General features: G+C 51.2%; 3 protein-coding genes across 6 annotated transcripts in view; 2 read left to right on the plus strand and 1 right to left on the minus strand.

Annotated features, from left to right (window-relative positions):
- Nucleotides 1-14,442, plus strand: part of PASK (PAS domain containing serine/threonine kinase) — a 42,186-nt gene extending 27,744 nt beyond the window's left edge. Inside the window, exons 11-18 of the mRNA XM_024758161.1 lie at nucleotides 761-847; nucleotides 1,064-1,344; nucleotides 4,973-5,098; nucleotides 5,184-5,318; nucleotides 8,546-8,745; nucleotides 11,396-11,529; nucleotides 13,117-13,263; nucleotides 13,857-14,442. Of these exons, the coding sequence (XP_024613929.1) occupies nucleotides 761-847; nucleotides 1,064-1,344; nucleotides 4,973-5,098; nucleotides 5,184-5,318; nucleotides 8,546-8,745; nucleotides 11,396-11,529; nucleotides 13,117-13,263; nucleotides 13,857-13,966 (1,220 nt within the window). The 3' untranslated portion in view covers nucleotides 13,967-14,442. The remainder of the gene's footprint in view (nucleotides 1-760; nucleotides 848-1,063; nucleotides 1,345-4,972; nucleotides 5,099-5,183; nucleotides 5,319-8,545; nucleotides 8,746-11,395; nucleotides 11,530-13,116; nucleotides 13,264-13,856) is intronic.
- A 2,465-nt stretch (nucleotides 14,443-16,907) lies between these two features.
- MTERF4 (mitochondrial transcription termination factor 4) lies at nucleotides 16,908-22,218 on the plus strand. Of its 4 annotated transcripts, none has more exons than XM_024757729.1 (4): nucleotides 16,908-16,971; nucleotides 18,116-18,599; nucleotides 20,494-20,678; nucleotides 21,347-22,218. In XM_024757729.1, the coding sequence occupies exons 1-4, from the start codon at nucleotides 16,951-16,953 to the stop codon at nucleotides 21,668-21,670; spliced, it is 1,014 nt and encodes a 337-aa protein (XP_024613497.1). In that variant the 5' UTR covers nucleotides 16,908-16,950; the 3' UTR covers nucleotides 21,671-22,218. The 4 variants fall into 4 exon arrangements, with proteins under 4 accessions (XP_024613497.1, XP_024613426.1, XP_024613625.1 ...); XM_024757784.1 differs by having other exon boundaries at nucleotides 16,938-17,364; XM_024757658.1 differs by having other exon boundaries at nucleotides 16,933-18,599.
- A 3,437-nt stretch (nucleotides 22,219-25,655) lies between these two features.
- The window catches only part of SNED1 (sushi, nidogen and EGF like domains 1), an 86,844-nt gene continuing 86,155 nt past the window's right edge, over nucleotides 25,656-26,344 (minus strand). Inside the window, exon 32 of the mRNA XM_024760412.1 lies at nucleotides 25,656-25,783. The gene's annotated coding sequence lies outside the window, so the exon portion shown is untranslated. The remainder of the gene's footprint in view (nucleotides 25,784-26,344) is intronic.

Consider the following 26,344-nt stretch of genomic DNA (forward strand, 5'->3'; position numbering starts at 1 on the left):
GCCCGGGGGCCCAGGCCCTCTGTGCGGTGCAGCAGGGGCTGGGCTCCCGGGTGCCACACCAGGAGGCAGGTGTGGCTGAGGGGCTGGTGGTGGTTTTCCATGTGCTGTTGGGGTTCAGGCTGCTCTGGTCTCAGAATCTCCATTCTGGGGGTGTGGCCGTCAGACCCCTTCACTTGTCCCTTTTTCTTTTCCTAATTTCCTAACGGTGCCATATTTCAGCCAGTTGTTTCCTCATTGCTGATTTCGTAGTGTTGGTTACCAGGGTTTTTTCCCAAACTTAAAAGAGTTACATAAGTAATATGTGTTATTTGCAGAAATATTAGAAAATATAAACAAAAAGAAGAAAATAAAATCACCTGTAAACCTCCCTGATAGCTGCCTTTGATTTGCTGTACTCCCAGGAGGCTGCGCCAACGCACACATGTGCCACGGCAGTGTGCACGGCGATGTGTACAGTTAGGTGGTACGTGTGTGTACGTGTGGCTGCCGAGCCAGACTCCTGTGGAGGGTGTTGGGGGTGGCTGGTGGCGGGTCTCTCCTGAGTCCCCTGGCCTCCGGCTGCCCCCGAAGACATGCTGGGCTGCTGACGCCGCGCCGGTGGGAGGTGATGCGGCCGCCAGCCTCAGCTTTGCCTTTCTCCGGGCTCGGTGCCCTCCGCCCCTGCCCCAGGCGCTGTCTGTTGGCTTTATCTTGTTCTGGGGGACTTGACACTGCTGTGGTGACAGCAGCGGGGGTGTTTGGTCTCCCCTTCCGTCCTCAGGTGTGCAGTTTGAAGTGAAGCGGGTGGAGCTCCAGGGCTCATCCACCCTGTTCTGCTGCTGGCTGGTGAAGGACCTCCTGCATGCACTCTCTCTCTCTCTGTCCTCTGGGATGGGAAGAGGGTCTGTGTAGGATCTGTCTTCTGACATTCTGTGTATCAAGCCACATGTGGGATTTCAAATCTGTGTGTCTCCGTGTGCACAGTGGGGTCCAGGTGTGTGCCAGTCTGGACAGACATGTCGAGGCCCCTGGCATACCCCGTGGAAAGCGGGTCTCGGGCTGGGGACCCCGTGGGCCTGGGAAGAGCGGGGAGGAGCAGCACAGGGCGTGGGTGCCGCTGTCGCCGCTTGGCCTGCTGCTGCCCGGCTCCTTCAGTGCGTTGCGTGTGGTCCCCCGGACGTGCCTTTGCGTTCGCAGGTGCTCGCAAGCAAACCCTGGATTGAGGAGCCCCCCGAGGCTGTGAAGCTGGAGGGGCTGGCGGCCTGCGAGGGCGCGTACTCCCGCAAGTACAGCACGCTCAGCCCCATCGGCAGCGGGGCCTTCGGCTTCGTGTGGACGGCGGTGGACCAGGAAGCCAATAAGGAGGTACTGGGCTCCTGCAGGGCTGGGGTCTGCGTGCTGAGGGGCCGGCTGCCCGACCGCACACCTCATCCTGTAACGTGCCTTAGAGCCACCGCCCCTCCCTCCTAAGTCCCGTTGTGATTAGATTTGTAGTTGCCTGGGCGTTTCGTGATTCGGGGGAGCTGGCGTGGTCGCCGTACTGCCTGTCCCGGCGAACCCCGCAGACTGCCCAGGTGTCCCCGGGCCCGGCCTGCCGATTCCTGGGAGGGCCAGTGTGGGACCCCTTCACCACGGCGGCTTCTAGTCACTTCTGGAATGTAGCAAAGCTCCATGCTTGGGTTGGTACCTCAAGGATCTGTGTCAAAGTCTTGTTGGCTTTTAGTGATCTTTCAGTGGGTCCTTTGGATTTTCTTCCTCTGCCGGCAATGGCAGTCCTGCCTCTTTCTCTATTACTTACATCTCATCGCCGCTTTTCCTTCCTGCTGTCACCTTGGCTAGGAGCCGCAGAGCCATGTGGAGTAACAGGTATGCTTCCTGACCTCGGGGTGGTCCTCTGTCAATTCCAATGGCTCCTTTTATTTTTTGATGGATACCTTTTGTTTGAGAATACTTCATTTTATTTTCAGTTCACTAAATTTTTTTTTTAAAGAATGAGCGTTGAGTTCTATTAAATGTCTTTTCAGCATCTATTGCGATGATTGTATCTATTTCCTTTATTAATATATAAATAACAACAGTCAACTTCCATTCGTAGACTCACTCCTCAATTGTGTTATAACATTCTTTTAATGAGTTGCTGAATTTGGCTTGCTAATATTTTTATTTGGGATTTTTTTCACTTACATTCATACGTAAGTGTTTTTTCTTTTTTCTCTGTCAGTTTTGTGGGGCCTGCAGAGCTGGGGACACCGGTGGTCACCAGCACTTGTGATGTCACGTCTGCAGGGGTTTCTGTGGCGAGTCTCGTCCCCTTGGCTGTCCTTGTCTTCACTCTCTTCTCTTTGCTAGACTTGCAAAGAATTGCCTATTTTCTAATCAAATATTTGCTTTGTTTTCTTTAAATTTCTTTTCTTGTACTTTCTACGAGTTAATTTTGCTATTTTTCTAGCTTATTAGATTGAATGTGTGTTTTTTAAGCTGTTACTTAATAATCAAAGCTTGTGCAGTGTTGAGTTGTCTGAGTGCACCCGGCCACCTTCTAGAGGTTTAAACACGTGCTGCTCTGGGTGTCATGTGTTTCTAAGCAGTCTCGTTCTTCAGTTTCTGTTGTCATCTTTAATTTATTTGGGGCAGATCTTCTCACTCTCGGTTTGGATCAGGAATCCGAAAGGCTCTGCGGGTTTCTTTAGACCTTTATACCTAAGGAAGAAGAAAGGAGCCCCAGAGTTCTTCTCTTGGTTTAAAACGAAGCCACATGCGTAATTTTGCCTTTCAGAAAACAGGGATGTCAATTTAAATGTTATTAGGCCAACACATTATTAAGTAAAAGTGGCCAATCAGAAGGTATACTTTGAAGGGTTTGGGTCCAGTTCTCAGGACAGAGTGCAGATCGATTTGCAGGGTGTTTCCATCTTAACAATATCAATTCTTCTGATCCACAAACATGGGATGTCTGTCCATTTATTCAGATCTTTAATTTCTTTCAACAATGTTTTTTAAATTTTATTTCATTTACTTTATTTTTAAAAAAGTTTTATTTTGTATTGGAGTATAGTTGATTAACAATGTTGTGTTCACTTCTCAACAATGTCTTATAGTTTTCAGTGTACAAGTCTTGTCCTGCTTTTGTTAAACCTCCAGTGTTTTTATATCCAGTTTCTTCTCTTTCCTGTGTTCATGTTTCATTTGCTGGAATATATTTGTTACTAATTTTTCTAGGAAGGATGTATGGCTGTTCCACTCGGAATCCTTACATGTATTAGGGTGTGTTTTTTCCCTCATATTTTAGTGGAGATGTGCCTTTTTCCTCTCAGAACGTTTTAGACACACAATGGTGTCTATTGTCATCTACCATTACTTTGAAGTGAATTTTGCTGCCAGCAACTTGATTTTTATCCTTTCTGTTTTTGTTTTTGTTTTAATCTTCAGAATTCAGAAAGTTCACGAGGACGTATTTCTGTGTGTGTGTGTGTGTGTGTGTGTGTGTGTATGTGTGTGTGTGTGTATGTGTGTGTATGTGTATGTGTATTGTGTATGTATTGTGTGTGTGCGTGTGTGTGTGTGTGTGTGTGTTCTTTATTCTTGCTTGACACTTGGTAAGACTTCAATCTAGATGTTTAGAGCTTTCTTTACCATAAGAGGATTCTCTTCTCTTGTTCCGTTATTCTTCCCCCTGAAGCTCATGTTAGGTGTGTGTGGAGGCCCTGGAGGCCGCCTTCCTTCTTGTCTCCCTGAACCTGCAGCTGGACGGGCAACAGGCAGCTCCCTGCAAACATGCGAACTCGAGCTCTGCCGTCTGCACCGCTCCGGCCCCGCCTGACTCCATCATCCTTCCCGTGCCCGGTAACCTGGATCCTCGGGCCGTCAGCCTTGCTTCCACCCTCATCTTCTTGCTTTCCCTTGCGTCTCTCATCTGACCTGTTAAATCGTGGTGACCCTCCCCTCGAAGCATCTTCAGAGTTTGTCTACTTGTCACCACGCACATGCTGGCACCCAAGCCACCACCTTTTTTCTCCAGATTATTGTGGGGTGATTGGGTATTGCAGAAGCTCCTAAGTGGTCTCCCTGCTTCTGCCTTGGCCCTGTGTACCGTCACTGCCCCTCGTGCCGCCTGCTCACCACGCGCAGAACCTTCCCCCATCTTCCCTCTGCCTGCAGTGCCTTCCCCCGGCCCCTCTCAGAAGCCGCTGCCTCAGGAAGCCCTCCCCGGCCCCGCCACCCGGCACATCCCGGTTCAGCTGCCCTCGCTTTTCCTGACCCGCGGCGCATCTTGTGTATCGTCTGCTTCCCGGCAGACGCTGATCTCCGTGAGGGCGGGGCTCTCTGTCGTCTGGTTTGGGGTCTCCTGCTGAAGTGCAGAGCAGGCCTGGCCCGTGGTCACTGCTCACCACATGCCCAGCACCCACCTAGGAGCAGGTGTTTTGTTGAGGGGCAGGGATGTCATTCATTGACCTAGAGTGTTGGTTTTTTTTACTAACGGTGCCTTTTTCTTCTCTTCCACACTCCAATTGACTATCATTAGTTGACTAACACCGTTTTTTCTGTGTTTATCTTGTGTCCATCTGTCTTGCTGAACTCTCTGATTGGTTCTCAGGATCAACATGAATGACAGTTTTTGTTCATTTTTTCTAGTTCTCAGGCCTCTTGTTTCATTTTCTCAGCCAGGACATCCAGTACTCAGTTGAGAAATTGGGGTGGCATGCGGTGCTCTGGGGAGCACCTGTCTTTCCACAGCTCCGCCTGTGGCTCCACCGTCACCCCCGTCCGCCCACTTTCTAGGTCGGGCTGGTCCAGTCAGCACTTCCGGTCGGCTACTGACTTGCTTCTCTGTCAGCTCGCGCCAGAGGGTTGTTGTTCGGTTTCTTCTTTCACGTCCCTGGGGCTCAGTGGGGGTCGGGGTGGGGATAGGGTGAAGGTAGAGCAGCAGGCTCGACGGGCTGCTAGAGGCATGGCGGGGATGGCTGCAGTCACCTCCTCTCTGTTTTCCTCGCAGGTGGTGGTGAAGTTTATTCAGAAGGAGAAGGTTTTGGAGGATTGTTGGATTGAGGATCCCAAACTTGGGAAAGTCACTTTAGAGATTGCCATCCTGTCCAGGGTGGAGCACGCCAACATCGTCAAGGTAGAGAGCTGTTGTCACATCCGTTCTCGAGTTCGTTGTCTTGAAGGTTCCCCGGCAGGGCCACACCCAGCTTGTGTCTCTCCAGGTGCTGGATGTATTTGAAAACCAAGGGTTCTTTCAGCTGGTGATGGAGAAGCACGGCTCTGGCCTGGACCTCTTTGCATTCATCGACCGCCATCCCAGCATCGATGAGCCCCTGGCGAGCTACATCTTCCGACAGGTGAGAGCGGGCCAGAGCCACCCGGGGCGAGTGTGGGCTTGGCTGCCTGGGCCCAGGGCTGCAGGGGTCAGTGATACACACGCCGTTCTCGCTGTGAGCTGGATCTGGCCTTCGGTTTTCGGATTTTATTGAGTAGGATATGTATTTTGAGAAGAGAATTCTATGGATGAAGCAGAGAGAGTAAGGTGGGGAAGGAAGAATGAGGCCAGGTACTATCCTGGAATGACAGCAGACGTGGGTTGATGATTCAGGTTTACTTATATCCCTACAATATCCGAAGCAATCTCAAAAATGGACCAGCAAAGCTACCAGACTGGGTTTTGAGATTGTGCGTTTGATCTGAATCCTTGTTCACCAATGGGAAATCATTGCTCATTTGTACGTAGAGATCATTCTAGTGCCAGCACCATGACGCTGTTGGGATTAAATCAGAGAGCGCCTCTAAGGCCCTTGTGCAGCACACACACGAGCCCTGCACATAGGAAGTGCTTAATAAACGTAGCTGTCCAGTTAATTAGTCCACAGAGGTTGCGGTTCTGGCAGTCTCATTTTACAGTGAGTATTTGTCTTGATCTCCTTTGTGTCTGTCTGTGTCCTGATGTTAGTTCACTCGTTAGTTTTTGGAACAGAAGCGTGACCAGGGAAGTGGAAAGGTGTCCTATGACACAGAGAAGTTGGGTGGCAGTGCGGGGAGGGGGAGACCGCAATTCTTGTTTTAGTTTTAATGTCGTGGTAGTTCCATTCCAGACGATTCCTAGCTCCCTGGAAAAGATGGAGAGATACCTGGGAGGGGGCTGTGACCAATTCACAGATTTGCTCTTTGTTTCCTGGAGCTGACTTGATTTCTAATGACAGCTTCCATGAATTGACATTTCTTCCTCAAAGCTATAAGCTCCCAGAAGTTACTGGATTTGTGAAATTAGATTTCTGAGGCACCTACTTGTAAGTTTCGGTCATCATCGTTCTGCCCGAATGTCACCTCTCCCCCCTTGCTACTTCGGAAGGTTATTTACGCATCTACTTTACTTCATGCCAAAGATTTGTTTCTGAAATCTTCATGGCAAACAGAGCGTCAGTATGACGTAACATGAGGGGTCACTTACCAATGGCTGCTACCTAACCGTTGTTAATTTGGGGCTACTGATACAGGTAATTCTAGCGTTCAATACTTTTTAACTTCTGCAAGAAGTATCTATAGCCCCTTTGTAAGTCTATATACATAAGTGTTGTTATATGTAAACATGGATTCACAACTCTAGAGAATTATATTATTACATATAAACGTATGTATGTACAGTGCCAGGTATTAGTGTATTGCCTCTCGGCTCCGGATCTGTGGGTCTGCTTGGTGAACTGCTCTCCTGTGCAGCCGGGGTGTTGCGGGGGGGCCTGCAGGCAGAGCAACGACTCCCATTCAGGTTCTTTACCACTTTGTAGTTAATAAACCTTGATGAAGCCTTCCATGTTCAGGTTAACGTGTGCTTTCTGTTTCCCATCTGGAGCCCGATATGTACATGTGCATGTGTGTATGTATATGTATGTACATATACATGTAAAAGTGTATGTATATGTGAATGTATAAGTATAGACATGCACGTGTATGTCTGCACACTTGCGTATGTGTGTACGCATGCGCATGCCTGCTTCTTTATGTAAATGTGCAGGTATGTATGTGTTTGCATGCATGTGTATGTAAATATACATTCATTCATTTAAAGTTAATTAATTCAGCTTAGTTTGTCTGCCATGAACTATTGCTTCTGACTCAAGATATTCATCTGTAAATATAAAGTTGTCTCTAATGATGTAAACGACTGACTACATCCATGAAATCACTGTGTTTTTTATTTATTTATTTATTTAAAATTTTTGGCTGCGTTGGGTCTTCGTTGCTGAGCGCAGGCTTCCTCTAGTTGCGGCGAGCGGGGGCTGCTCTTTGTTGCAGTGCGTGGACTTCTCATTGCGGTGGCTTCTCATTGCAGAGCCTGGGCTCTAGGCGCGTGGGCTTCAGGAGTTGTGGCACGTGGGCTGAGTAGTTGTGGCGCACGGGCTTAGTTGCTCTGCGGCATGTGGCATCTTCCCGGACCAGGGCTCGAACCCGTGTCCCCTGCGTTGGCAGGCGGATTCTTAACCACTGCGCCACCAGGGAAGTCCCGAAATCACTATGTTGATTGGTATAGTTGGTGTCCAAATTATGAATGGGGTCAGAAATTGTACTGATCTTACTTAAACTTAACTGAGGTGCTACTTTTGTTGATCTCTGTCACCAAATGTGCAGTGCAGGCAGACAGCAGTATATTCTAGTAACTTTACCCTTTCACGGAGGAGACTAATGTACTGGGCTTGTTGGAATGAAGCCCATTTCCTCGGGAGTTACTTTAAATTCACATGGTTGAGACTTCCACACATGTTGGGGAACGTATGGCTGACACTCAGTGCTGCTCTTTGAGGAGCTGCCAGAGCCTTGAAGTAGGAGTTTGGAGACTTGGCTTCTGTCCCCAACTCTGCTCCTGAATTGCCATGTGAACTCTGGGCAGAACACTGTCCCTCACTGTGAACCAAAGGTGGTGGAGTCAGGCCTTACATAGGGCCACCTCCCATGCAACCAGCCCACACTCATTAAGGTGCCCACCACGTGTCTTTGTAGCTTCTGCCGTGGTCTGTCTGTCTTTCCTCCCAAGATGGTCGTTCTATATCTGCTGAGGAGATTTCATTGGTAGCACACAGACAGAGAACTTAAAACTCACATATTTATCTGGGGGAGGGAGGAACGGGGGTGTCAGTGAAAGAATACAAAGTTTCAGGTTTGCAGGATGAGTAAGTCCTAGAGGTCTGCTGTACGGCATGGTCCCTATAGCTAACGATGCTGCATGGTATACTTTAAAATTTGCCAAGGGGGTAGACCGTGTCTTAGGTGTCCTTATCACAAAATAATAGTAGTAATAAATAATGAAATGAAAGAAAAGAATCCTAGATCTGCGTTGCTGCCTTGTGGGCATGATGTGTGCCAGCCACACTGAGCATGCTGCCTGGAGCTGCTTTTCCTCCACACGGCTCAGCCATGTGCGATCTGCAGCCTCCAGAGTCTTTCCTGTCACCAGTTTGTGATGAGTTAGAGGAACTCTTTTGTTCTTTTTCTTTTCTTTTTTTCTTCTTAATCCTTAATTTAAATTCATGTTCTACTTGAATTGCCTTTTAAAAAGTCCCCTGTGGCCTCCTGATTTCAGCTGGTGTCAGCAGTGGGATACCTGCGCTCCAAGAGCATCATTCATCGGGACATCAAGGACGAGAACATCGTGATCGCTGAGGATTTTACAATCAAGCTCATAGACTTTGGCTCGGCTGCCTACCTGGAGAGGGGCAAGCTGTTCTATACCTTCTGTGGGACAATTGAGTACTGCGCGCCTGAAGTCCTCATGGGAAACCCGTACGTATCATGGGAGCTGCAGCCTGTTGTCACACCTGCCATCAGACCTGCGGTTGGTGGGGTTTTAGGGGGAAAAATGGTTTCAGTTTGTGCCTCTTTGACAAAGGTGTTGAGTGATAAAGTATGTTTGGGAAATAAGTGGGCAGGCAGGCAGGAAAAGTAAGGTGGGTCAGGGAAGCTGGGGGATGGAGACAGAGATTCAGTATATTATTTCCTCAACTTTTATGTTTGGAGTTTCATATAATTAAAAGTTAAGAGAGGGCTTCCCTGGTGGTGCAGTGGTTAGGAATACGCCTGCCAATGCAGGGGACACACGGGTTCAAGCCCTGGTCTGGAAAGATCCCACATGCCACGAAACAACTAAGCATGTGCGCCACAACTACTGAACCTGTGCTCTAGAGCCCACGAGCCACAACTACTGAAGCTCACGTGCCTAGAGCCCATGCTCCGCAAAAGTGAAGCCACCGCAATGAGAAGCCCATGCACCCCAATGAAGAGTAGCCCCAGCTCAACGCAACTAGAGAAAGCCCGCGTGCAGCAATGAAGACCCAATGCAGCCAAAGATAAATAAATAAAAAAAGAAAAGAAAAGAAAAAAAAGTTAAGAGGAAGATAAAAAGAGTCCCAAAACTTGGGACTCTTCAAATTAATGAAGAGGATTTTTTTTTTAGTTGGTTTATTTATTTTGATGACAGAACTAGTAATCTAGTCCAATAATATATTGCTGGGCTGGCCATGTAAGAAATCAAGCAACAGAAAAAGTATTAACGCAGAGGGTCCAGGCTGAAGCTGGGTCCACTCCTGGCCAGAGGTGCTGTCGCTGACTGGCCCAGCATGCGTCAGCTCGGGGTGCGCCAAGCCTCCTGTGCTGGCTGAGAGGAGCAGCAGGGGTGCGGGCCGCGTTTACATCTCTGCACCCCAGAAGCCTGTGAGCTGGAGGGGTCTGGCCTGGGCAGGGCCTGGTCTCAGGGAACTCGGGAGAGGAAAGGACACCGATGTAGCTCAGGTGCTCGTGGGCTTGCATGGAAACGGTGCTCAGTGTTTCCCCTGCGTATGCATGGATTTCTGTCTTGTCCACATGTAAACGAAGTGTGTCTGTACACATATGAAATGAAATCCAGTCAGATCCAGACCACATGTATTATCCTGTACCACCTACACGTACTTTGGAGCAGTGTGGTTAGGACGTGTCTCTCCAGGAGGGCTTGTGGTTAGAGGGACAGACGCCAGAGCGTCGCGGGGTCCTTCACTGCCCGGTTCTGCATCCCGTCCTCAGGGACCCCGCTTCCTCGCTCTTGTTTTCATGTCCTTCTACTCCAGGGGCGGCAGATCCGGCCCCCACCTGTTTCCATAACTACAGTCCTGTCGGCTCACGTAGTGTCTGTGGCTGCTTCTGTGCTGCCCTGGTGGACAGAGGCCACGTGGCCCCAGCCTGAAATACTTACTATTTGGCGCTTTATAGCAAAAGTTTGCTGACCCCTTTTCTAGTCTATTGGATTTTTCTCTTTAGCCTCCAAAATTCTTAAAATCTCTTTTTCCAAAACATAAATGGCACAAAACAAAAACTGCCAAATCTGATTTTCTGGCTGTAGCATTGTCTCATCCCCTCACTTCCCTGAGGTCTGTCCTTGTGGCCCCTCCCCTCCTGGCCCCTCTTCTCGCCTGGGGCCCAGCCCCCCGCCCCTACTGCCCACTGGTTTCCTGACTCCTGATGTCCCCAGGCTCTCTGTGGCTCCCTGGAAGGCAGAGGGCTCCGTCCTGGGCCCTCTTCTCACCAGTTCCTCTCAGCCACCTTGTCAACATTCCTGTTCTGCTGCAAAGACGCTGCTGCCCAAGTCTCTCGGGGCCAGACTGTCCCCCCGCCCGAGCTCCAGACCCGAGGGACCAACCGCAGTGGGCAGCACAAGGGCTGGTACGTGGGGGCCATCAGCCTGGCTCCCGTGCCCGCCCAGCAGCGGCCTCACCTCTTCTACGTGGAACCAAGGTGATATGTATTTTGCTGGTTTGCTGTGAGGATGAGGGTTAGACCATGTACATGCCTTGCAGAGCACCAGCATCTCACAAGTGCCCAGGAAATGGTGGCTGGGATGAGGGTGTTTGTAACCACAGGCAATAACAAAGAGCACCCCAGGGAGCTGCCTCCCTGAAGCCTGCTCCTCCAGCCGGCCGGCTGCCTGCACTCCCTCTGTCCATGCCCTTCTCACTCTCCTCTATCTGTCCTGCGCCGCTGCCTTGCCTCATCCTTAAGGATGCTCACCCGTGCCAGTCTCGCCTCGAGCATCCTTCACATCTTTCTGAAGCTGCCTGTGGCTCCCCAGGGCCCCTAGTGAGCCGAGTTCCTGCGGGCCTGGCACTCTGCCTGCACTCCCGGACCTTCTCTCCACCTCCTCCAGGAAGCCCCCGGGAGGCACTCTGCTCTGCCCCCGTGCCATCTCCTGACTGTCTCTCAGCTGCCGAGTGGGGCTTTGCTTTTCCTCTCCCTCCACAGCATGTGGCCGGCACCCGGCTGGGGGCGGACGTGCTGGCGCTGAGGACGTGGTCGAGGAGTGTGGTGCGTCTCCCTGGAAGCCGCTCTCGGGTGACTTGTGCAGGTGCCAGGCTCACGTGCGGGGCCGGCCCAGCGCCCTGAGTGCTTTCTCTCCTTCCTGCAGTTACAAGGGGCCAGAGCTGGAGATGTGGTCGATGGGCGTCGCACTGTACACGCTGATCTTCGAGGAGAACCCCTTCTGCGAGCTGGAGGAGGCCTTGGAGGCCGCGATAAACCCCCCGTACCTGGTGTCGGAAGGTGAGCTCGCGCGGTGGCGGGCGGACGGGCGCCGGCGTTGCACAGGCTTCCCGCCTGAGACAGCAGTGCACCCGGGTCCGTGCCGATAGCCCAGCTCTCTCTCTAATCTGTTCTTCTCGGACTTTGATCTGAACGTAAGGACGATTTGAATATGACTTTCAAACATCACAACTTTATTTTTAGGAGAGTTTCCCTTTGGACCATAGGGCCCTCTTCTGAAGGATGCGCACACACTAGCTGTCTCTGAGCGTGGCCGTGGCAGTGACTGTAAGGTCACCTGTCGGGGAGGGCAGAGGATGGACTTGGCCCCCCGGCCGCTCATGTGGAACCTGGGCGTTTCTGTCCCACCTCGAGCTCCCGTGAGCTGGCTCCCCCAGGGCCATGAGTGGCGGTTTGCGTCTGTAGTGAGGACCTCCGGGCGGTATGCCTGGAGTGGGACCCTCACGGCCATACCTGGAGGTGCTCCTGGGAGCTGGACCACGGGTTCTGAGGTCTCTCAGACATTAGTGACATAGTGACATTCTGTGGTGCCAGAGTAATCATTCATCATTACAGGCAGTGAGGAGGTAAGTGTCCTCATGAATCAAGTCTGTGCCTTGGGTTCTTTGCTTAGGTTAGAAGCCTGTGTCTCAGCCCGCTCGGGCTTCCATGACAGGACACCGCAGACTGGGGGCTTAAAGCACAGACATTTATTTCTCAGTCTGGAGGCTGAGAGCCCGAGATGAAGGTGCTGGCAGATGCGGTTCCTGGTGGGAGCCCTGTTCCTGGCTTGCAGACGGCTGCCTTTTCCTGTGTCCCCACGTGGCAGAGAGAGGGAGAGAGCCGGCCCTCTCGTGTCTCTCCTGATAAGAGCACTGATGCTGTGCGGGGGCCCCTCCTCATGACCTCGTCTAGCCCTCGTCACCTCCCAAAGGCCCCACCTCCTAATATCATCACACTGAATCTGGGTAGGGGGGTGCACAGTTCAGTCCAGAGCAGCCTAGAAGAAGATCTGTAGAGCTTTGCTAACACTCTGGATTCCGTGGTACCACGGCTCTTGCAGCTCTGCCTATGGGGGCTGCTCCGCAGGCTCTCTCACTAGGCTCTCAGGATACTCACTTGGGCAGTGAGGCTTGGAGTGGCCCTGGCTGAGGTGACACTAAAAGGAAATGGGACCCAGATCCAGACTCAAGGCTGGGGGCTCTTCTCAGAGCTCGTGCTGCCTTCCTGTGGGGACTGAGCTGGGGCTCTGCTGCCGGCCACCTCCCACCTCCATCCTGTCACGTGATCCCTGTGTCCACAGCTCTGCACCCCCAGAGTCCCTCAGATCAGGCCCAGGTTAGGAGCTGCCACACTTGGTGTGGTGAGCAAGGTGGGATCTCGAGCTCCAAGCTTTCCTTTCACAGGCAACAAACATCTCCCACAGCCCCTCCTGAAGCATAGCTGGGACCCCACATTCCAGAACCCCCAGAGTGTTAGTTAGAAGTGGGGATCCAGAGCCACCTCCTGTCCCATCAGACCCAGGACCTGCAGTTGTGAAATGCGCTCCACCTGCCCCCAGCCTGGGTCCTCCGTTAGTCTTCTGGCCACACGCCTTTCTGTCCCCAGATCTCATGAACCTCATGTCTGGGCTGCTACAGCCTGTCCCCGAGCAGCGCACCACCTTGGAGAAGCTGGTGACAGACCCCTGGGTGACACAGCCTGTGAACCTGGCTGACTACACCTGGGAAGAGGTGTGTCGACTAAACAAGCCAGGTGAGAGGCGAGGCCCGTGCCCCTCGGGGCTGAGGCAGTTCCCAGGCTGCTTCCGGGGTCTTGGGGGAGGGCAAGGTTCCTTCCTCTGTGCTGCCCTGGACATGAACGTCAGGGCCCAGAGCTGGCTTGTCGCCTGTGAAACAGACTCCAGAGGTCCCTGAACACCACCAGGGGCTTTGGAAGGTGGGTGCGTGCCCACGGGAGCCTCTGACAAGGAGGAACCCGCAGACGGGATTGAGGGCTGCGCCAGAGAGTTTGCGAAGTGTAGCTGGCAGTGGTCTGAGCGGGCCAAAAGGGAGGATAAGGCCCAGACGAGGAGCGCGATGGTCTGGGGGACCCCGGGGGCCCACAGCTGGGAGCGGCAGCCCCGTGTGTCTGGTCCCCGCTGCTCAGAGTGGGCAGACATTGTCTGTGGCTCTGGACGTAGAATCCCCGCGGCACCACAGCAGGGTCCAGGGAGTCTAGAACATTGCCAGTTGGGTTCTGAAGGGTTCCCCTGATGTCTTTTGCTCCTAAGAATTTCTCCAAAGAGAAGCAAAGTATTTTAGAATCTTGCTGTTGGCAGTTGACACAGTATCTTTTTCTTTCTTTAGAGAGCGGAGTTCTGTCCACGGGCAGTCTGGAGCTGGAGAGCGGGAGCCCAAGTGCAGTGGCTCGGGCCCCGGAGCTACGCAGGGCTTCATGTGCGCGGGCAGGCCCCTAACCGCCGGGGAACCCAGCTCTCTGCTGCTCTCCTTCACTCAGGAAGTCATGTTATATTCAGGCCCCGTCCATTCAGAGGAAGTAAGTTCTCAAGAATTAGGCCCAGTACACCGTCTAAAACCTCATATGCAAGCTTGATGAATGTTAGAACAAAAGCCAGGGATACTACATTGTTTTAGGGTTATAAAATAGACTTGGAATTCATTTTTTTCATGGCCTTGAAAAAACATTCTAGTGTTCAATTGAGTTTTGTACTATTTTTTACTATTAAAAGGCTTCTAATTTGTGAAATTCCAAAAGGCACACAAAAGGTTTTTAACCCTCTTTCTACTTTTGTATATGTGCCTGTGTTTCTGCTTCCTGACTTGGTATATGCTCCTCTGATATGTGGAATGTGTAGAACCTATTCACCAAATGACCAGACTATTTCATTAATTTATTTCCTTGAACGTTTTCCAAATTAAAGCAACTTTGTTAGTAAGCAATTACCCTGACTTGGACCGTGTGAATTCTTCTACAGTGCTGGTATGGGAAGTATTTCATTTCTTTATTTTTCCATTTGTGCATCTCCACTTGCCACAGCTGGAGAGAGGTTCAGCCTTGGTCAGTTTGGGGGTCCCTCCTATGGGTGAGCCCAGGGCTCTGCAGCTTGCTTGGTCTAAGGAGACTAGAGGGTGTGGTGTTTCAGGCATTGCCCTTCTCCTTGTGCACAAGCTCACCAGGGCCGGCCCACCATCTGTCTGTGCTCCGCTGTCCACCCACGACACCCTCCTAGCACTCCCCAGCCAGTCCAGGCTCCCTCCGTGACTATGTGGGGGGCTTTCAAGCCCCAACTGTCCCTCTCCCAGCCCTGTTCAGGCCCCAGTGCAGCTCTCACACACTCAGAAGGCCCTTCCCCTCTAGGCTCCAGTCCATCCCCCTCTGAAACAGAGTCAGCTAGCTCCGGAACAGGAAATCCAGCCTCTATTTTGCATCTGTATTAGAGGGGAGGGAGTGGTTGGTGTCAGAGAGAAACCTTTCATTTTTCCCCTGCTCAAATAGCAGGAAGAAAACAAAACCGAAACCAAGACACCCCCCACCCCGCCGCCCCCTGCTACCCCAACCCATGCCTTTTCCCCACGTTATCACTTTCCGCAGGTGCCAAGGCTCCTGTCCCGAGCTCTTGGGAAGGTGCTCAGGGGCCAGCCTGCCTCTAGTATGCTAGTGTTCATTTAGGAAGCATGCAACTGTCGTGATATTTTCGGATGCTCCGATGACAGTTAATTTGATTCTCAACTACTGGGATGCAGGATATTGCCTTCCCCTTCCTTTAGGAAGTGCTGCCTGAGTCTCCGTGATGTCTCAAGAGACTGACGAGGGACCTTCCTCCATCCGTCAGGGACAGTGAAGGCAGGGCTTTTAGAAGTGAATTTTTAAAGTGTGTAGTACCTTAATGACATTTACTCCTGAGAATCAAATGAGTCTCGTGATGTTCAAAGAACTCTTCAAGAGTGGGGAAAAAAAAACCACATGTTTTCCTATGTAGTTTTTATGATGCTTATAACACAAAAGAAGTTACAGAATGTTTCTACAGACAGGTGTGCAATGGGCCGGGAATGCAAAGTTCTAGGTCTCCAAGAACTGTTACTTCTCTATAAGAAAAAATAATTAAAACTCATCTGATTTGATGGCAGCAGAAACACTCTGAGAGTGCTCTCTGCAGAAAGAGTCCAGATAGAAAAGTTTACAGCCTCCCTCTTCTTTGGCATAATCCTTCTGTAGAAAGATTTTTAGCATCCAGTCTGGTGCCTGGCCCAGAGCTCTATAAATTGTATCCATGCAAGAATCGAGTCCTTTTTCTCAGTTCGGAAACAAGTAGATAAAACAAGAAGAAATGCTTACACACTAAGGTTTGGGCTTACAATTGGTGGAATTTAGGCAGCTGAGAAAGCACACCTTTTTTTTCTTTTTCACCACTACCCCCTTTTGAAAGATGGTTAGTGTCTACATTTGAACTGTTACAGGCCTATGTCCGAAATTTAAGAATGAATGCAAATTAGGCTGAAACATCACTGGATTTCATCCCAAGAGGAAACCAGACCTCTAAGCTGGGAGGACACCCCCCCTTTTTTTAAACTGTAAAGACTTCTGGAGTTCCATTGGATACTTTAAACCTCTAGAATATGTGTGTGTGTGTGTGTGGGGGGTGTTTATCAAGAATTGTAATTGGAGATCCCAAGAAGTAAGGGTGCTTGTCAAATAAGGATGGGTTGGGGGTCTGAAATGGTTGCACGGTTATAAAGGGAGACCTTGAGACCAGAAGGTTGCAGCTGGCAGGTGCTGTTCTGAACAGGCTGGGGGTGTCCCTGGGTCTGGAACAGTTCAAAGCTCACGTTCTCAGCGGTGCAGAGAGTGGCTGAGACCAGGTCCTCCATGGCCGCCAGACTCCATTTTGCATGCCTGAACCGATCGCTCCACTACCATTTCAACTTGTCACTAATATTCATATTGAATGCAGATTCCACACCAAATAACTATATCTGGGACCGGCTCCCTTTTACTCAGACCGCCTGGTCTCTACCTCAACGTGAACCTGCCTTGGGAAGGACCCTGCTTTCTCCGGGGAGGTTACTGCTGGACCGCGAGGCGGTGGCCGGTTTGAGCGAGGTTATGGTTTCCTCTCACCTCCACTCTTAAGAGGAATTTTAAGGTAATGAGAAGCGAACGTATGGGGAAGGAGCTGTTCATTTGTTGCGCTAGCCGAGAGCTCTAGAAAGCGGAAACCCGGGCAGCGGAGGCACCAAGCAGAGAAGGCGCGCTCTCCGCGCCCAAAGTGGCGGCGGGCGGCGCCAGGCCCCAGAAACCTGCCCAGCACCGGACACCTGCGGACAAGGGCTGCGCGGAACTGCTTCCCGCGCCTTCGCGCTGCCGAGGGGGAGGGCGGAAGCGGCGGACCCGGGAGACGGCTACTTCCGGCGTCAGCGGCGCTGCCGCTGCCTTCGCGCGATGGCTGCGTTGGGTCGGCAGGTGAGGGGGAACCGCGAGCGGGGGCTCCTGGCGGGTCGTAGAGGCCGGCGCACGCCGACCTGGTGCCGCACCCTGATCTGCGGTGCTCTCCGCTCCGTCAGTGCGGCTTTATCCCACTTGCACCCCGCCGGCGCTGGGCCGACCCCGCGAGTGGACCCCAGACAGGGCGAGAGCGGGAGGCGGGGGCAGCGAGCGGGTGGACTTGACTGGCTGGCGGGGGCGCGGCGGCCGAGGGCGCTGGGGAGGCTTTGGGACGGGCCGTGAAGGGCGGTTGAGTGCCTGGGGATGTGGGCCTCGTTCGTTACGCGCCAACCTGAACCCTGGAGAGTTCTGAAGTCAACGGGAGTAGTTTGCCTGCAGGCTACCAGGATTTCTTTTGTGGAATGAATTTAAGTACGTGAATCTGGAGACTCATGTGAGGTCCAGATTTTTCAGGTGTGGGTACCAACTTGACCCCCAGAGTTGGCACGGAAATTACTTTAAGTTACAGACATTTGAGATTTAGCAGCTACAGAAAGAAGCCTTCTTGGGGCGGCCCTTATCACGCTAAAAGCAGAACTTTCTGGGAGCGAGGGCGCCACAGATCCTTTCTCCTGGGGAGCTTTACGGCCATGAAGGAAAAAAGAGAGGGAAAACGACGTGTATCTACATAAACAAACATTATCACAGACTTCCTGGGCTCCCATTTGCTCGCCTAGGAGCCCACCACCCATTTGCTCAAGTTAGCCCCCAACTCTAGCCATTTAGGGAACCAGCGCTTGTGAGCCACCATATGCATATAAATAAACTGTTTTTTTTTCTGCCTGCTAATCTTTCAGTTAAATTTGCAGGCCCCCCAGGCACTGAAAAGGTGGAGGAAACCCGCCCCCCCCATACTTTACCTGGTGGCGTTGAAATAGTTCTCCCCTGTCCCCCCCTCGTCTGTGTCTCCTCAGTTATAGCAGCAACAGCTCATCTCTGTGCTTCGGCAGTTGTCTGTACGTGAACGTCTTTCTCTGTAGGCTTTTTAAGTTCAGGTATGACTTTGCGGATTGCTTATAAAAACTTCTGTTTGTGTAGGACCAAGGCACTAAATACCCTGCCTCAGAAATCCCGAGGTGTCCATTACGTGGGAGTGGTGAGGAATTGGGGCTGTGTCTTACAGGTCTTGGATTGGCACCGCCTGATCCCCCTCACCTGGTCCCTTATTGCGAGGCAGACTACTCGGCCTGGAGAACAGAAGAGGACGACTGCTTTTTTGCTGCGTAAACTGACAATGGTCTCCGGCGGGGGGGGCCTCGGGGAGTCACCCTCTGTTGAACCCCAGAAGTACGCGCAAGAACCAGAGCACAGGACGGGGCTGACTCAGTGCCTCCTCGAGAAGCAGAGGACGGCTGTGGAGCGAGAGAAGGTCGTCAGTTCCCTCCTGGACATGGGTTTCAGTGATGTCCATGTTAACGAACTGCTCAGTATACAGCCAGGCACCCACCCTCAGCAGTTGCTGGATATCATTTCAGAATTAATACTCCTGGGTCTGAATCCAGAGCCTGTGTGTGTGGCCTTAAAGAAAAGTCCTCAGTTACTGAAACTGCCTGTCATGCACATGAAGAAGCGCTCCAGTTACCTGCGAAAGCTGGGGCTTGGAGAAGGTATGAGAAGGTGTAGATTTTATGTAGAGAGCTGAGGAGTCAGAGATGGGGAACGAATAGCCTGGTGAGGTGGATTCGGGGAGGTTTCTGGGGGAAGGGCCTTTGAGAGGAATGTGTGATTTGGCTTGGAGGTGAGGAAGCAGAATGAGCTCCGCAGAGGGCATTGCAGGAGGGAGGGGGGACTGAGTGACCGACCCAGGCTCGTGTCTGGCGTGTTCACTAGGGGCTCTGGCATCTAGAACAGTGCTGGGCATGTGGTGTTGGTTTATGTGCAGGTATGTTGCCCTTTGATGCTCAAGCTGACTTGGGGTGGGCTTAGTGCTTTGTGTCTGTGTGATGGGAAGCCAGAGAGACAGAGTTCCCTGTAGAGGCTTGGATTCCAGTCAGGTGTCTCGATTTACTGTGGAATGTGAAATCTGCCCAGATTCCTGGGACACTGGTGGAGTGAGGGCAGAAAGAGCCACCATCCCCACCCCCACAGGATTCGCACCCCGGGAGCCCTAGAAGTTCACTGGATCTCCTTATGGGCCTTGGGGGGGGGGGCATGAGCAACTCCTAGGACCCCTGCCCGCTTTGACCAGAGGAATGCCGCTCTTTTGTTTATTCTTGCCTCTTGCTGGTAAAATATTGTCGGGTGGGGGAGGGGGAGAAAAGGTTTGGGAATTCAGATTTCAGAGGATCTTTACGGTCTCCTTCTCTAGAAAATGAGCAAAAGATAGTGGTGCGGGGCTTCCCTGGTGGCGCAGTGGTTGAGAGTCCGCCTGCCGACGCGGGGGACATGGGTTCGTGCCCCGGTCCGGGAGGATCCCACATGCCGCGGAGCGGCTGGGCCCGTAAGCCATGGCCACTGAGCCTGCGCGTCCGGAGCTGTGCTCCGGGAGAGGCCACAACAGTGAGAGGCCTTCGTACGGCAAAAAACAAAACAAACAAACAAACAAAAAGATAGTGGTGTGTGTTTCTCTTAACAGATTACCTATCGCAGTATAATCTAAAAAGCTAAACTTAGCACCTTACATGCAGCGGTCATATCAATAAACAAGCTCAGCGTGGCCTTAAGCTGCAAAGATGAAGACTAAATTCCTGAAATTCATTCCTGACACGTTTTATCAAGACACTGACTGACTCACCTGTTAGGAAGATTTTAATTAACAGTTTAAATAAGTTGTTCCAAGTTTCTAGGTACTAAATTTTACTCAGTTACCTGTAGGAAGACCATATGCCCTAATTTGCCTGGGAGAGTCTCAGTTTATACCAGTTATCCTAACGCAGTTACTAGTAGGGACTCTGTCCCTGAGAAGCACCTTAGTGTGGATAAAATATATGGTCACCCACTAACCAGGAGATCACCAGTCTCTGGTTGTGCGTCATGATTCTTGAGGTTGTTACATTAACTATTATAGCGGAGCGCCCTTTCGTTGAGTTCAGGCTCCTAGGTCTTAAGAAGGTTGGTTGTGAATATTTCAAGGGCTATTTTATCATAGAAGGAAACATGAACCCAAAGCCCTGACATGGGGGAAGCTACTATCCCATCTTACTGTCTGAGCTTTCCAGTAAATCCCTGTGAAAGGCTTTTCTAGGTGAGAAGGGCAAGAGGAGACCTAGAATATGAAGTAGGTGCCTTTCAGCTGTGAGGCCAGAAAGAGGCCTCTTGATACCAGGAGGGAGGGTTGGCGAGTCTGAGAAGTGAGAGGGAGTCAGTGGGGAGATGTCTCATTCTGGCCCATCCCATTTCCACGACGCTTCTGGGAAGACGTCATCTGAAGCTGGCACTCCTTCTGTGGAGGAGAGGATCCTTGTTTGTTTTTTAAATGCTGGCTTGTATTGGGTGTGGTTGGCCACTTGGGCTTCTGGAATATCCTAAAATTATGTACTTGCCCTTTTTTACATTCTTCAGGGAAATTAAAGCGGGTGCTTTACTGTTGCCCTGAAATTTTCACCATGCGTCAGCGGGACATTGAGAGCATCGTCGGGGTTCTCAAGGAGAAGTGCCTTTTCACGGTAAAGCAAGTCACCGAGATTTTGCACAGATGCCCCTGTGTTCTTCGGGAGGACCCTGGTGAACTGGAATACAAATTCCAGGTGAGAATTCCTGGTGGCGTGATTAGTAACAGCAAGTTTTCGAGTGTAGTCAGGGTTAGCTGACTCGCGGGGGCGAGTGGATGAGGTGAAAGGCCTAGACCCTCTTTGCTTGCACCAGCCAAAGAGAGTTCGGTTTTCGTTCTTCACTTCTTTACTACAGGTAAAAAAACCTCTTTTGCAACTTTTCTGCCATTAATAACGGATGACCCAGGCCTATTCTTAGAATCCTAATGAGGCCTCTGCTTAAAATACTTAATTTAAAAATAGCTAGAACCTTCCTATCTTTAGAACCTATTTTGCATGTTGATCTTAGAAACATAATTGTGAAGGGTGTCCTAATTTTTTGGTAACAATTATGATGGCTTAGGTCAAATCCTAGATGTTTTCTGAATTTTTTGCCTATTTTTTCCATACTCATAGTTTTCCTTACCCCATGAAGAAAAATAGAACTTAATTTCTCCCTCCTGCCCTTTATTTTCTGCTGCATTTTTCTCGATATGAATTTGAAAATGCTTTGAAAGCCACACGCAGGTGTCGGGATCGTAGTGTTCTGCCATCGCTAGTGAGGCAAGGTCTCTTCCAGTGCTTTTGGACAGTTCAGTTCACTGTGCCTTAGGAGCCTACAAAGCTTTCTGCAGCTGCGCTTCCTAACCGTGCTGTGTCTCCAGTATGCCTATTTCAGGATGGGGATTAAACATGTGGACGTGGTGAAGACCGACTTCCTGCAGTACTCCATGACCAAGACCAAGGAGAGGCACGTGTTCCTGGAGCGCCTGGGCCGGTACCAGACCCCCGACAAGAAGGGGCAGACGCTGGTCCCCAACCCTTTACTCAAGGACATCCTCAGGGTTTCAGAAGCTGAGTTTCTGGCCAAGACAGCCTGTTCTTCTGCTGAGGAGTTTGGGGTTTTTAAGGAACTCTTGGCCCGGGAGGAGGAGGAGTCTGAGGGCCGAATGGCTGATGCCGGAAGCCCGGAGGAGGCGGGGCCGTGACGGACGGACTGGAGTGCAGAGAAGCCCAGACGGATCGGAGGGTACTGTAGTTTCCTCAAGGCTTTTGGGAACTTCACTTGGATCTTCTCAGGTTATTTTTCATTCTCAAACTGGTCTTTTGATAAAAAATTAATTGGAAATCACCTGAGAAGTAGACTAAGAAGCAGATGCATTGGTTTGATCTGCCATCAGGTTCAGGGGGGAGGGCCCTGTTCCATCCTGAGTAAAAGGCTGACTTTGAGCCTCTAAATCGTGGGGGGGCTCGACACATCGACCTTCGGTCTTACTTTTTCTCTCCCATCTGTGTTGGTGACAGTCCCGTGACAGTGGGGGATGTTTCTTCTGGTTCAGGAGTCATTTTACATCCTCCTCGTGACAAAGACAGAGTTCTGAGAAGACAGCGAGCTTTTAGGTTATCACAGCACTTTATTTTATGAAAACAGGGAGCAGCTTTTCCACAAAAATACTCAGGTTTTCAGTTCAAAAATAGCTTATGGTTTCGTAATTGCAGTCATTGTACAGCAGAGTAAAAGGAAGTTGATTGGTGATGTATGGTTTTGTTCTGCACAGCTTCTTAACGCCAGCAACGCGGGGAGGGCGCTTTTTGCATCTTTGTGAAGAGCGGGCCCTGACTCTGACCACCGGCGGAGTTTGCTTTCACGCCAGCTCAGGCCCAGGGGGTTGCGTCCAGGCCTGACGTCTCTGGCGTCCGTGGAGTTCTGACCTGGAGCCAGGGCCACAGGTCTGGGCTTGGTTTCGTTTCAGGGAGCTCTCCGTGACACCAGAGGTGGTGGAAGGCCCCTTGGGGAGGCCGGTGGGTCTGAGGAGTGACTTGAAGAGTTGGGGTTGGGGAATGGGCTTGGATGTAAACCAGGGGTCATCTCTGAGGTAGAGGTGCAGCCCTGATGGCGTGAGCTCTGCGAGGGGTGGGAAGATGGGATTCCTAGAAGGTTCTGGAGGTTCCTTTCTTGGGGGGAGCTGGCACAGGACTGATGCTGCAGAAGACATTTTTGGTGATGTGCCCAAAACTCAGGTCTTTACAGCGTTTTAACAGCTACACACGAGACTGCTGGTGCTTGGCCTCGCTTTTCTTGCAGAGACCACGTAAGTCCTGTCAGGTGGCGGTTCTCACCTGGGGGTGATCTTGACAACAGGGAACACCTAGCAACATCTGGGGACATTTCCCATCTGGTTGTTAGGACCAGGAGGGTGTGCAGTTGGGGTCTAGTGGGGTCTAGTAGGTCGAGGCCAGGGCTGCTTCTAAACATCCTACAGTCACAGGACAGGCCCACGACAGGGTGAGCCAGCCCAAAGATAGCAGTGCCAAGGCTCAGACACTGCTCTAAGGCCCCATTTAGCAAAACGCGACTGTGTTGATTCGTGAGGACTTAAGATTTTAAACGGGCTTACATTTGTTTCTCTTTTATTTAAAAGTAAAGTAAATAGCTGATTTTAAAGAGAGTTCCTTTCTTCTCTGTACTGGGATTCTCTTGGTAGATTTGAGCTGTGTTTTACTGTGGGTAGGTTTGAGCTGCATTTACTGAGGTGTAGATGCTTTTGCTTTCTCCAGGCTCATATTCGAGCATGACTGCAAAGAGAAAGACATTTTTTTGCAACAGAACAGTAGCTCAGTGAGTCCCTCCACACGTGAGTCCGACGTCGGTGGCAGTTGTTGGCCAGTGGCAGGAGTTCCAGCCCAGGGAAGGTGCTGGAGGTTGGCTGACACCGGGTGGAGCCCTTGCCTGTTGGTGTGGCTGGTGGGTGAGCAGCAGGGTGCCGCATAGCTTTCCTCATTTGCACCCGCGTCAGTCCTTGTGCAAGGGGAAAAGGGAGGTTTTGTCTTTACTGTCTTCCTTAGCCGTGGGCAGAATGATTTGAAAGTAAAGAGATTGCATTTTTCATTTACTCTTGTGTTGTGTGGTCTCCGGGTGGCCGGCACGGTCCCTGGAACCCGGGGTGTTGTTCTTGTACCCTCCAGTCGGGACTGACAGAGTATTAATCTAAGCTCGATTACCTGGTTAGTTGATCCAAGATTTGATTAGCACAAGGCTAACTCGGCAACTCAGGATCGCTCCTTTCTTTTCGACACAGAAATGTGCATGCCCCTGGCAATTTTTTGATTCCATTTTTGCTAATTTTTGGGGGTGGACCTTGAGTATCTCCAAGGAAGACGTTAGAGTTTTAAGAAGGAGCCATGTGGAAAAAAGCAGTGGCTCGCTTGTAATGTTTCAAGGATGAATTGTAATTCCTTTAGCATCAGGAAGTCTTTTACTAGATGTTTAACTTATAAAACATCAAAATGGGTTAATCATAAGAAAACACAGCACCAAGCTCAGGATTCAGTAGACTGTTTCTTGTAGAAACAAGGGCTTCTAAGCTAAAGACTGGAACACGTTACATCTGCCTCGTGGCTGAGGGGCTTGAGGTTATTGACATGGCAGTAGAGGGTTTCGTCCTCTTTCCAGTGATATCACTTGATCTTGCTGTTTGCTCGTGACGCCGTAGCCTACACAGATGCACAGTGACAGGTCCCAGTGCCACAGCACAGGTCAGCAGTACGTGTTTACGTATGTGGTTTTCTCTCGATTGTCCCAGTGTCAGAGCCCCTGGACTGCACTCAGCCGTCTTCTCCAGGTGGGCCTTGGAGACTGGGGACCTTCTGGAGTACAGTAGAGACTTCTCGAAATGACGATTCCTCCTTGCTGAAAATGACAGAATGCATAATACACAGACATATGCACACAAAACTTTAATAAAAATAAAAAGCCTAAAATATAGCTCTGTAAAAAAAATTTTTTTATAAAAGATGAAAGGAAGAGCCCCTTTCTGTGGCCGTGATGCTGACTCAGGGCAGAGTCAGTGGAAGATGCCCGGGGGCTTGAGTTCCAGTTTGGGTCAGCTGCTAAAATGTCCAGCACACTAGAGGCAGGGTTGGCTTGTTTGGTTTTCAGCTCATTTGCAGGGAGAAGCAGGCGCTGCTTAGAAGCGTGCTAGAGAGCAGGGGTGGCAGGATGACGCGGCGATCCGTGTGTGAAGGAGGAGCGTGTGGAACACGGTGCTTACTACCTGAGAGCCCCACACAGCGTTATTTGAGTCCTGGACTAAGAGAAACCCTAACCAGCATCGCATTCAGGCTTGTGGGAGGAGCCCTCGCCGTACTTGGTAGAGGTGCTGCCTTGGCTTTCCAAGTGGGGTCTGAAACCCTTGAGGTTTCCGTGAAACCCTTGAGGTCTTCGGTGCCTTGGTGGGACTCGTCATCCAGGGGAGAGGCCAAAGCCTATGACCTCGAAGACCAGGGGTTAACCCAGTGTGGTGCGTGGGCCAACCCGGCCCTGCCTGTTTTTGTAAATAAAGTTTTATTGGAACCCAGCCACGCCTGGTCAGTCACACGTCTGTTGGCTGCATTTGTGCCACCACTGCAGAGCTGAGTCATTGCCGCAGAGACCACAGGGTCCTCAAAGCCAGGAATGCCGTCTGACCTTTGCAGAAGAGGCTGTAGGTGAAAAGTGTCTCCACTCCGTCTTAGTGTCATCATTCTCTCTCAGAGTCAGCCGGTCCATATGGTGGAGCACAGCCTGCGAACATCAGCAGAAACAATCTGCTGGCGGAGGAGAGCCGGGCAAAGTGCTTCCAGCGTGGCCTCATCTCTGCCCCTTCCTCCCAGCCCCACCATCTCTGCTTTGGAAGCTGTTGGGAGCAGCTCCTCAATTTTGTTGCTGGCTCTCAAAGGGAGAACTCTTTCTCTGACTTCGGAATCTGAGAACTGGTTTCTGCAGGTTGCAAAGGCATTCCTGGTGGACAGCCTTGCCATCCAGGGCTAACGTGTGGGCCGTGGGTGCGCATTCACCGTGGCGCAGACCGCGCCCTAGAAGACTGCAGCCTGGGCTATGTCAGATGTGGGTTCTGTCCCGGAGGTCTCCCTGGTCGTGGTGGGCAAGGAGGTGGCTGGTGCTTGCCTGGCCTGGCCGTCTGTCTTCCAGAGGCCAGAGGAGAGAAGCCACGCAGGGCACCGACTCCAGCCAGGACCTTGTTTTCAATCCAATTTTAGACCTCGTCTTCCTGGGCTTTAGAAACTCGTGAGGTTGATGGAGCGTTAACAAGAGCATCCCGATCCTTAGAAGAGAAAACAGACCGGGGCGTGAGGAGGATGGTGGTGGTACCCATTCCTCTTGACAGCGGCGGCTCCCAGGCTGCTGCCCCCGGAGTACCTGAAGAGCTTGCCACGTCAGAACTGTGAAGTGTGTTCCCTGTGACATGGCAGTGGGTGCTGGGGGGCAGGCTCGTGGAGGACTGACTATACCCCCCAGTGGTGGGCACATGTGGGCAGCACTGCAGCTTCAATTGGAAATCTGCAGGCTGCAACCCCCTTCATTTGGTGCCACCTTGGATCTTTTCTCTGAAGGCATGTGGGCTGTCCCTGGTCTCTCTTGACTGAAATGAATTCTTGCACTTTGGTTCTTGGGTGTGTGTGTGTGTGTGTGAATGTTTCCTGCTTATTTGTGTTTTCTCCATTGTCTGAAGAATGGGTATCCTAAAAGCCAGTATTTGATAATTTAACAGTTGAGGGTTTCTGATGTGTTTTTATAGAAATGGATTCATTGAATGAGTTTTAAAAAATATATATTGGGCTTCCCTGGTGGCGCAGTGGTTGAGAGTCCGCCTGCCGACGCAGGG

This window comes from Neophocaena asiaeorientalis, unplaced genomic scaffold (genome assembly GCF_003031525.2).
Source record: "Neophocaena asiaeorientalis asiaeorientalis breed wild unplaced genomic scaffold, Neophocaena_asiaeorientalis_V1.1 scaffold185, whole genome shotgun sequence".
In the NCBI taxonomy this organism is placed as follows: Eukaryota; Metazoa; Chordata; class Mammalia; order Artiodactyla; family Phocoenidae; genus Neophocaena; species Neophocaena asiaeorientalis.